General features: G+C 38.2%; 1 protein-coding gene across 1 annotated transcript in view; it reads left to right on the top strand.

Moving 5' to 3' along the window:
• Window positions 1-10,470, top strand: part of mep1a.1 (meprin A, alpha (PABA peptide hydrolase), tandem duplicate 1) — a 13,598-nt gene extending 3,128 nt beyond the window's left edge. The window contains exons 6-14 of the mRNA XM_014021596.1: window positions 2,788-2,905; window positions 4,432-4,607; window positions 4,717-4,938; window positions 5,028-5,174; window positions 7,657-7,872; window positions 8,937-9,401; window positions 9,933-10,106; window positions 10,193-10,277; window positions 10,353-10,470. Of these exons, the coding sequence (XP_013877050.1) occupies window positions 2,788-2,905; window positions 4,432-4,607; window positions 4,717-4,938; window positions 5,028-5,174; window positions 7,657-7,872; window positions 8,937-9,401; window positions 9,933-10,106; window positions 10,193-10,242 (1,568 nt within the window). The 3' untranslated portion in view covers window positions 10,243-10,277; window positions 10,353-10,470. The remainder of the gene's footprint in view (window positions 1-2,787; window positions 2,906-4,431; window positions 4,608-4,716; window positions 4,939-5,027; window positions 5,175-7,656; window positions 7,873-8,936; window positions 9,402-9,932; window positions 10,107-10,192; window positions 10,278-10,352) is intronic.
• The last annotated feature ends 521 nt before the right edge of the window (window positions 10,471-10,991 follow it).

Below are 10,991 nucleotides of genomic sequence, written 5' to 3' on the forward strand. Positions count from 1 at the left end.
GAGAAGAACCCATCCAGAAGACCTACACAATTTTTTTCTTTTTGATTTTTTACCTGGATTACTGTGATGCATCAGGATGGAATGAAGGAACTTGAAACTCCTGGTCCGTTCTCTCTGGCTGCTGTTTCTAAACTACTTGAAATAATAAAATGTTATCTCTTGTCCTGACTTTACAAACTTCTGATTGGCTGAGAGATAGTCACATGGGGTGTCACCTGCTTCACTGACATCACGATTCTGCTGCTAAAATGATTGAACAAAACTCAGATTGACGTGGTTACCTGTACAGTGATTAAATCAAGATATCATCACAGTGATTGAGTCATGATAGAAAAATACATTGTTTCTTTTCCTTCTTTTTTTTTAATCAGACAACCAAACAACAGAAATTTACCCAGAAAAACATTTGCTCATGATGTGATTATGAGACTAGCCTTTAGGGGCGCTCTAAGACCATAAATGAAATTGTATGTTAGGCATATCTTTGAAGATAGCTCGTGGGCATTATCTCAGCAGGGGACACAGTCTCTTAGGGTCTAGATGTAGATTGTAAACCCACTTCTGGAGACTTTCCGTCTGGGCAAATGGTTGGTCCTTTGTTATAAAAGGCCATTTTGAACACTTAAARGGGATCTCACAACAGGGCTTAATCAATGGAAGGTTGCAGTTCCTGTTTATTTTAGCATTTGTTGCCAGTGGAGAAAAAGGGCGAGGCCAGTGGAGAAAGCCATTGTTCTCAATAGATATGGGAGGAGGAGGAAGTATTGATTCAAAGTTTTTGAGTGGAMCTGTTTTCTTACGTTCCTGCTACACATGCATAGGGGAAAAGTCAAAAATAAAACAGTAACAACACATTTTTTAATCCCTTAACCTCCAACGTCCTGCCCATGGTACATAGATCTGGCATTGCTTGTGGTTACTTTCTCCGTATTTATAGCCTACCGGGACTTTGGATTAGCATAATAGACTGTTCGAACAATTTGATTGGTTGTCTTCTTTTGACTGACACCTCTTTTGACCAGCTGGGTTCATCTATAGACTCTCTAGATCCCAAAATGTGTGGCAAGCCCCTCATGCCCGAACGTCCATGGAACACGTGATTGATTGGCTAGAATCGGCCAATCAGCTCTGAGCTTCATTCTGACACCACAGCTGCGTAGCCAATCAAGTTATCTTTTATTCAACATGCAGTTTTGGGGGGGGGGGGGGRGTTAATGGTTWWAGTGTATTTTAACTTCAAAAGCCAAATACTAGTTACAGTTACAAAAATTATAACTGCTGAAGTAAAAATTCAGATTGATAGATTTACATAGAAACTAGGCTTGTGAATTTTCTACAAAGTGTTCAAGAGCAGTACTTAATTTAATTTAATTTGGGTTAGGGTTAGGCCCACAGGTTAGGTTGATAAATCCATAAACATTTGTCTTTTTATGACAGCTTAAATTAAAATGTGTTTGAAAACCATAAAAATGCTACAATCCAAAGCCAATAATCATAGTGTTTCGGATTAAACTATAACTTTTCACRATGTTTAACTGCCATCAATATGCTTAACTGCTATGGTACTTGTTTTCAGTGGTGGGCAGCGCTAAACCAAAAATTAGCTCTGCAATTTCTAAAGCACTTATGAAAATATTTAGGTCTCAATTTCAAAAATGCTTTTGCCATAGAAAAATTAGCAGAAGTTAATTCTAAAGCACAAGTTCAATTTGATACTTGCTAGCTGGCAACAATTGTACAATGTATGTACAACATTGCCCACTAGCAGTGTACAGTGTACAGTGTACTTGTACAGCTTAATCCTACAAGTGTCGATTGCTGGGGATGTGATTTCCTGAAACAGAACTTTGGCTCCTGGTGTAAAAATTAAAAAGTTGTTGAGGATTGCTAGTTCGGCTGCTTCTTTGTCTTTTTCTTTTGTTTGTTGTAAGATTTTTCATTAAAGAAGCATCAAAAAAGCGATTTTAAATCTGTTTATTGGGAAACTGAAGCGATGCATTCTGGGTATACATGACGGATTTGATTTGTGACAGGAAATGAAAGTTTTCCATGTAGTTGCTCCAGTTGACCACTAGATGTCTGTCTAACCCCGTTGGTGGATTGCTTCGACCAATTACATCAAGTATTGAGCTCCAGCATTTAAACTTCTTTTAAAAAGGAGCTCCGATTGTAAAGTAAAATAAATCAATACATACAAGATTTTAGTATGGATTACAAACGTTTACTGTTTTTGCTGGGAAATGGAGTACTAAACATTGCCTTYCTGTTATATAAGCAGACACAAAGCATTGTGGGAAATGAGAACCGTGACCGAGAGCAACTGTCAGGAAGGATGTATACGTTTCCAATACATGTGTTTAACTGGGAGGGGTACTGTTGGGCAGATCACGTGTGTTGTGATTCATTGACAGCCATACCTTCCGCCATTCAAGATAATGATGACTGGTAGATAATTAGTTATTAGCGGTACTGCATTTTAATTTTAGAAAGTGCAAATCCGCTTACRAATTGTAAAAATTAGTAAGACTGTTAAAGCGCAAACAAAATATTTAGGTTAGCAGATTTGCACTTTAGTTGACTGGTGCCCACCACTGTTTGTTTTTCTTTCAGTAAGAATTGATGTTGTTATATAACGATATTCTTGTTTTATTGAGCACAAATTTTATATCTTTTTGAAACTTAGTGGTGCCAGTAGCTGATCAAACCTTTACTAATACTTGGTGATGTGTCAAAACTTAGACCTCCATAATAAAACTTTCTGTCCTCTAATGTGACCTCATTGTTCAGATCTGAATGCCAAAGGCTGTGTCCACCAGGCGTTTGAAATGTATCGTCTCAAGTCTTGTGTTGACTTCAAGCCTTATGAGGGAGAGAAGACCTACATCAAGTTTGAAAAGAGAGGAGGGTATGGCAGAGACTCGTTATGCAAAACATACACTACCAACGTCAGTCTTATCAACTAAACTTAGACTAAATTTAATCTGAGCACACAGTTAAATATGTATATAAGGACATTCTGCCTCGTTGAATACTTAAGGCTGGTTTATACTTCCACAAAATATAAATGGTAAATGGACTGTACCCAACCAGGAGACTAATCAGTGCCAGTTACATTCATACACTGATGGGATACACATCAGAGACAATGGGGGTTCAGTGTCTTGCCCAGTGACACTTCAACATGTGACTGTGTAGAAAAAATGTGTTGTTCAAAATGGTATATCTGAATAAAACAGGAATCCACTGGATTTCTTTTTAAAACTTTATTCTCCATCTTCTGACTCCATTCAGGTTCACAGTACAGCACTCAGTGTAAGACCTTGAGCTAAAACAAAACACGTCAGCCCTGCTCTAAGCAGAGACTCTGCAAAACACTAACAACTTCTCTGTACTATAATAACGAATTGACCTTCTAATGCATTTCTCTTCCTGGTTACACCCCTGGAGGTGTGACCTTTTACGTCAAATGTAGAACGTAACCCATTTTTGTTCAGGCTAAAAGAAAGAACTCATAATAAGGCACACACCAACTCTTTGTCTGCTTTAACCTTACTATGGTCAGAAAGTATAAAACACAATACTGCATCAAACATTCAATTAATCAGTTACACAATTTCCTTCAACTGAATAGCAGGGAATCAAACCACCAACTGTCTGATTTAGAGGATGACTCCCTTAACCACTCAGCCACAGCCATCCTGTGGGATTTGTGAGACATCGGATCAGTGACGTCTTTTTCTTACCAAGTGTTCATCCTTGCATAGAAGACACAGGAAATATATCATCATAATCCCTCCCACAGCACTAAATTTAGAACATATAGCAAACAGCTAAGCATATAAACAACAACAGGGAAAGTAGGACTAATAGTTGTTTTTTTCACTTGAATATGTATTAGAGAGGCTCTTGTTGTTGGATGAGGAGCCTGAAGATACTCGTTCTTTTTTGTTAACCCCGGAGAAGTAATGAAGATGTGAACATCGGTTTCATTTAGCTGATTTAACAAAAAAAATAAAACTTTCAGGACTCGCTGTGCGCATACACAAAAACACCTACAAACTTTTAACCAATCACATCACACGATGTAAACTGCATTAGATTAGATTAGATTAGATTAGATTAGATTAGATTAGATTAGATTAGATTAGATTAGATTAGATTAGACCTTTATTGTCATTGTACAGAGCACAATGAAATTACAGTAGGACACAGTTCTGACTGGAGGCAATGAACAAGACAGGGTCTCAATGGGAGATAACAGACAAAGTTACACAATTTTTGTCACATGACATGAGAATGGAAGTATAAATCAGCCTTCAAAGTTGTTTTTTGTTATTTTGATTTAACCAGTAAGCTTTAAAATGTCTCATGGTTTACAGTTGTTGTACCTATTATGTTCTAAAAGAGTCTGGTTGTCTTTATGGCTGTCAGGTGCTTTTCTAGTGTTGGCGACCAGCAGACTGGTCAGATCTTGTCTTTGGGACCAGGTTGTGACCACAAGGCTGTGGTTGAGCATGAGCTGCTTCACGCTCTGGGATTTTACCACGAACAGTCCCGCACAGACAGAGATGACTACGTGGACATTTGGTTGGACCAGGTTACACCAGGTGTGTACAATAACTGAATGGTCCCTCACATAAATATTTTTGTTTATTGTTTTATTCTTTGTTTATTTTTGCTGGTTTGTCTAACTAAAAATGATATTGTCCCCTGTAGGACTTGAGCACAACTTTAACAAATATAACGACGACTTCATCACCGATCAAAACACGGCATATGACTACGAGTCCATCATGCACTACAGGCCTTTCTCCTTCAATAAGAATGAATCAATTCCCACTATCACCACCAAAATTCCAGAGTTCTACAACATCATCGGCCAGTACCTTGACTTTAGTAGGATGGACACCCTCAGGCTCAATCGGATGTATAACTGCTGTGAGTAACTGTGGCAAAGTCAACTTTTTTTGGACTTCTTTCTCAAAAAGTCAGCTAAACTTTCAAACTTTCCCTCTTTTGTACCTCAGCTGGCCCACTCATCCTTCTGGATCAATGTTCATTTGAATATGCAAGCATCTGTGGGATGATCCAAGGCTCTGTGAATGATGCTGATTGGGTCCGTACCAAGAGTAGCATTGATACAGAAGATCACACACTGCTGGGAAGGTGTAGAGGTCAGAATTGAAAAATATGGCTAAAATAGAATTCAAATTACTGTTCAGAGATGTGACTTTCACGAACGAGACGAATCTTTTGAATGGCTCTTTACAACGAATGATGGAAACCGAGTTGCGGGCAGCATAAAGCTGCTTGTAGATTTTTTTAAAAGCCTCGTAATGTATTTATTTTTTCCTCCTTAACCACAGAGACAATTGCTCCCCCTTTGTTTCTTCAAGGAAAACAGGCAGAGCATTGGAGTAAAGCAGTTCGGGGGAAAGSGGGAGGGGGTTCCACTTGACAGAACACATGGTTCCACCCACATGACGTAATGACGTATATCACTACATGATGGGACATATTTAAATTGAACAGTTCTATGAAACAAATGGCTTCAAAATAAACATCCAGATTAAAGACCCATTTAGTCCATCTTTATTATTGTTAAATGTCAGTTCATACAACCAAAAGACTGAATGAATGTCTAAAAGAAAAGGTTTAGTCATGAAAAAAAGAAAATCCATCCTCCTTCAGTTCTAAAGTTTAACATATCAGGACATAATAAAAACAATCTGGTATTTGCAGGATCCACAATTTTCAAATCTAACTAATTGTACCAAAACACAACAGATTCCACCATGTTGTCATTTAACAAAGCCAAAATGAAAAGAAATAAATTATGTGAAAAACAAAGTCAACTCCATGATTCAACAAACCGAGAAATTATTTTCTGTAAGACTTAATCCATCTCCCAGATCATTGTGGAGAACAGTCGGCCCACTCTTCCTTACGTCATTGCTTGAGTTGATAGAGGTTTGCAGAATGTCCTACCACAGTACTTCAATTAGACTGCAGTGTGGACTTAGATTGGGGCACTGCAACACCTGAAACCTTGTCTTTTAAAGCCATTCTGTTGTAGATTTGCTGTCATACAACCATCTGTTAAATGACCCAATCTCAGACAAGTTTTGGTAGTCAGTCAGATGGCCTCACATTTGACTTGAAAATAGTTTATGTTCAACTCAGGAACTGTTTGGTGCCCAAGTCCTGTGGCTTCAAAAGGTACAAAAACCCTTCCCCCCATTTTTGACAAATGTGGCACCAGACAACTTTGGCTTCATCAGGCTAAAGAACATTGGGCCTCATGCAAGAACTGTTCGTACGCACAGATTTGTTCTTAAGTTGTGCGTAYGAGTGATTTAGGAGAATTTGTGGCATTCACCAATGTTTTCGTATTCTAAGATTTTCTTCTGATACGAACAAAATTCACGAGTGGTCCAGACCTGTCGTATATTTTACCAGCAGTCAGTCTGCTGTTATCCAGAAGGGTTTCCCCCCCCTAATAGCTTTATATTTCATTAGTTTGAAGATATTTTGAGTTGAAAATAAATCATACTCTATGACAATAGGCTATTCTGCTTGAATTAGAGTTATAATTTTAAATGTAATAATTTAGACTAACAATATAAATTGTCCGTCCGTCCGTTTTCTGCCGCTTATCCGGGATCTGTTCGCGGGGGCAGCAGCAGAGAGACCCTGCTCTCCCCAGCGACACTTTCCAGCTCGTCCTGGGGGACTGCGAGACGCTCCCAGGCCAGAGGGGATACGTAATCCCTCCAGCGAGTCCTGGATTTTCTCCAAAGTGCCAGACATACTGTATTTTGAAAACATTTTAAAATGCTTATTTCAGAACTGCAACTGAGACCACCTGCGACCATGCGGGGGTGGGGGTGGGGGGGGGTATGGTGCATGACGGTGTGGCCTCTGAATAAATGAAAATAATTTAACACAGTTATTTATACTTTTARCAGCTCCTTTTATTAGCTCAACAGCTGACACTGAAAAAAATGACAGATTTTCTTTTCTGGATCTCTGACAGACGGACTTCAGTCTCTGAACTCATAAAGTTCTTTTTACTTTTCGCTGTCATTTTTTCATGAATGAACACTTCCTTGTATCTGAGGCAGGAAACATAGCCTTATATGGTGTTTTTGGGGTGGTAATTATGCTAATCTCTCGCGTGCACGAGCAGCTGGATACGAACAGGTGGAGTTTACGCAGCTCATTTACRCACTTTTCCTGAAGATAGAATAGTTTCTTGAATCTGACGTGACATGTTCGTACGAACCCTTYGTACGAACAAAAGTAAGAGAAATTTAGGATAGGAATACAAACATGTTCTTGCATGAGGCCCATTGTTCCAGAGGTCTTATGGTTCATTTAAGTGCAATTTTGCAAACTTAAGACATGCTGACATCTGAAATTGCATAGATTCTAATAATTTTAGAATTAGCTAAAAACCAGATCATTTTTATTGTGTCCTGTGACATTAAACCATTAGAACTAAAGCATGGTGGATTTTCTTTTTCCCCATCACTGTACGTGTTTTACGTATCATTAGCCTCATAGCATATATGCCTAAGTCATTCGTGACCAAATATGTCTTGAGCAATTATACTATGAGGCTAACGATTTTGTCCTGTTTCACTGATGTGCCAGATGCTGGGTACTTCATGTACTTCAACACCATGGCTGGGGAGCCCGAGCAGTCTGCTTTGCTGGAATCTCGAACACTTTATCCTAAAAGGAAGCTTCAGTGTCTGGAGTTCTTCTATAAGATGACTGGAAGCCTAAAAGACAGGCTGACAATATGGGTCAAGGTGGATGACGGCACAGGCAGTGTCCGAAGAATGAGGAAAATACACACCATTTATGGTATGTAGTGGACATGTTCAGCACAGATAGTTCACGGTACATCTCTTGAGCTTCAAAGTGATATTCTTTCAAACTCCAAACTCAGATTTGCATTGAGGCTATGTGCCTTTTAACACTTCTACAAATGTTTAGATGGTTAAAAATAACATTCAAAGGATTTTATTTTTAAGTATCTGTATATGATTGGTATCTTTTCAAATGGGAATCAAAGAGTTCCTGCAGTCAGGGGTGGAATGTTTTGAACAGTAAATTTAATGTTGCAACATTTTGTCAGTGAATCTACAACAAAAAAAAGTAAGCTAGATATGAAACAGGTGATTAGCCTAACTGGTTCAAAAACTTACTCTCCTGTCACATTTTGTTAGTGTTCTAACATAGTACATGACATAAAATATATTGTTCAGAAAACACTTAATCTGTTGGATGAATTTTACCAAGAGACTTAGACTTTGAAAATGTCAGAAGTCCCTTCTCCCTTAGGAGAGAAACTCTGGTATGACTCATTAGGGGACGAGATGCTCAAAAAATAGAAAAAGTTTATTAACATAGGTCAGTTTCACAGACTTCACAGGCAAAAATCTCAAGAACGTCTGCAAAGCAGGTAAGGGTCATCAAATAACAGGTTACAGCAAAACTTGTGATTTACGGAAACTTGGAAAGGTGCTCACAGAACATGACCTGACAGGAGACAATCAATGCACTCACAAACAGACAGACACAGAACAGAACTTAAATACACTGAGGACTGATAGGGGAAGTGGAAACACATGGGAACATAGTCAGAGTAGAGGGGAAACACCAAACAGAAGGCAGACAGAACCAAACGAACCCCCACACTTAAGAGAGACCCAAAAAGTACCAGTTTCAAGAACAAAGAGGTTTTGTAAAGCCATAGAACCAGCAGAGGGACACAGTTGAGTCATACCATAAAGGCAAAGAAAACAATAGTTGAAACTAGTATAAGATGCTAGGTAATCAGTGAGTAATCATGTGGTTTCATGTTGTGAAAGAGCACAACATGTGAGGGATTTCTCAATATTTCCTCTTCCTTTATTTTTACCCAGGAACTTCGGAGAACACATGGAAGATTGCCCATGTCCCAATAGAAGTAGGAGTTAAGTTCCGCTATGCCTTTCAAGCCGTGCGTGGCAATCCCTCTGGGTCCTCTGGAGGCATCCTCATCGACGACATCAGCCTGACCGAGACACGCTGCCCCAACACTGTGTGGACAATCCACAACTTCTCCAAGATACTGGAAACGGCTGATACTAATACAGTAATCGACAGCCCTCGTTTCTACAGCCAGGAAGGCTATGGATACGGTGTACGCATCAAGCCTTTGTCTGGTTATACTGATTACACGGGGAACTATGTCGGGCTGTACTTCCACCTTACCAGTGGAGAGAATGATGTAGTGATGCAGTGGCCAGCTGTGAACAGACAAGCCACTTTGGTGGTGATGGACCAAGATCCAGATATTTTGCAAAGAATGTCTTCTGCTCGCAGTCTTACCACCGACATGAGGCAAAGTAAGTCCTGAGGGGAGATGGCATAAAGGTAACACGACATGCAAACAATGAAAAGTATCTGGAATGAGAAGCCAAATGATTTCAGGATTAATACATTTTTTTCTTAATTCAGTTGCCTTTAATTCATCTTGCCATTACCAGTCGGTCTTGGATGATTGAAAATTAACAGAAAATAGTATTTTCAAATTTGCTATTTCTAAACATTTATCTGTGTATTTGTATGAAGTATGCAATTCTGTACATTTATGAGCATAACATGTTGGGGTTTTTTTTAGACAATCTTAGTCCATATCTTCTTTTGTCTTCAACATAGATTGGTTTGTGCACATCTGTGTTCTTTATGCTGAATCAGTATTTCCATCTTGAAACATTTTTCTTGTATTCTATGTGAACATGGCCATAAGTCAAGAGTGACTCAATAATCTGCTTGGCCTTTTTTTTTTTTTTTTTCAGGAAATGCAATCTGGATTTATTTTGTCTTTTCAGAGTTAGGATCACCTCTCACTTAATGATTCTGCTATTTTTATGTAGCATCTGATGGGAAGTTTTTCTGGGACAATCCTTCCAAGGTGGGAACATACGACTCAGCCTGTGATTGCTACAGAAGCGACTCATGGGGCTGGAGAAACTTCATCAAGCACTTTGACCTCGGGCGGCGCAATTACCTGAAGAATGATGATCTTATCATCTTCATTGATTTTGATGGTTAGGAGTATTTTTTCAAAATGTCTATGGAAAATGTTTAAGCAAGGTTGTTCTAAAGCTGGTAAAGCAAATTATCTTGTCTACAGATTTAACATCACTCATCAAAACTGAAGTTCCTGTTAAGCCAAATGAATAGGATCATCAAATGGACTTCTATATTGCAGTAAATTGGTAATACTCTGGGCACTTTATTCATTTATTCTCTGATAATCACAAAGTAATTATAATTTTTTATAATCTTTTTAGGAAACTGGATGAAGCATACACAACTGGGATGTGAAGAATTCCATATAAGGATTGCTGCAGTATTACAATTAAACACACAATTTAAAATGTTTTAATTAAACTAATAACCAACAAGCCAGTGGATTGTTTTGTTTGCAAAATGACTGATATAGTTTAATGTTAGGAATGCATTTTCTGGGGTTTGTTTCTATTATTTTTAACATAAATGATAAATTAATATAATTCCAAGTTCAAATGGAAAATTTTACAATTATCACTGAAAATAAGAATGCACCAAGCAGCTGGCCTGAAACCTGTATTGCGTGGTTTTCAGCTTGTTCGACTAAAACCAAAGACCGTCCGAACAAATAAGGACCCCCAGACACTTTGCTGTTTCATATGCTAAAAGGAAATAAAGCAATTTTACTAACGAAAGTTCAATCAGGAAAATTTCATAAATGGCAGTGTATGTTTTTTATTTATTACAAAATGGGTTAAAGAAGCAATATTATGTGTTTCTCAGGCATATATTTAAATACTATACTATAGTAAAGTATCTATGTCACCTTTAGTTGTTATTAAAATGCTGTTTTTGTGTTTAAATAGAAAATAAACTTGTCTTCCCATCACTTCCTATTCTAAATGCCCTGAAATTGGCCT

This window comes from Austrofundulus limnaeus, unplaced genomic scaffold (assembly GCF_001266775.1).
Source record: "Austrofundulus limnaeus strain Quisiro unplaced genomic scaffold, Austrofundulus_limnaeus-1.0 Scaffold298, whole genome shotgun sequence".
Classification (NCBI taxonomy): Eukaryota; Metazoa; Chordata; class Actinopteri; order Cyprinodontiformes; family Rivulidae; genus Austrofundulus; species Austrofundulus limnaeus.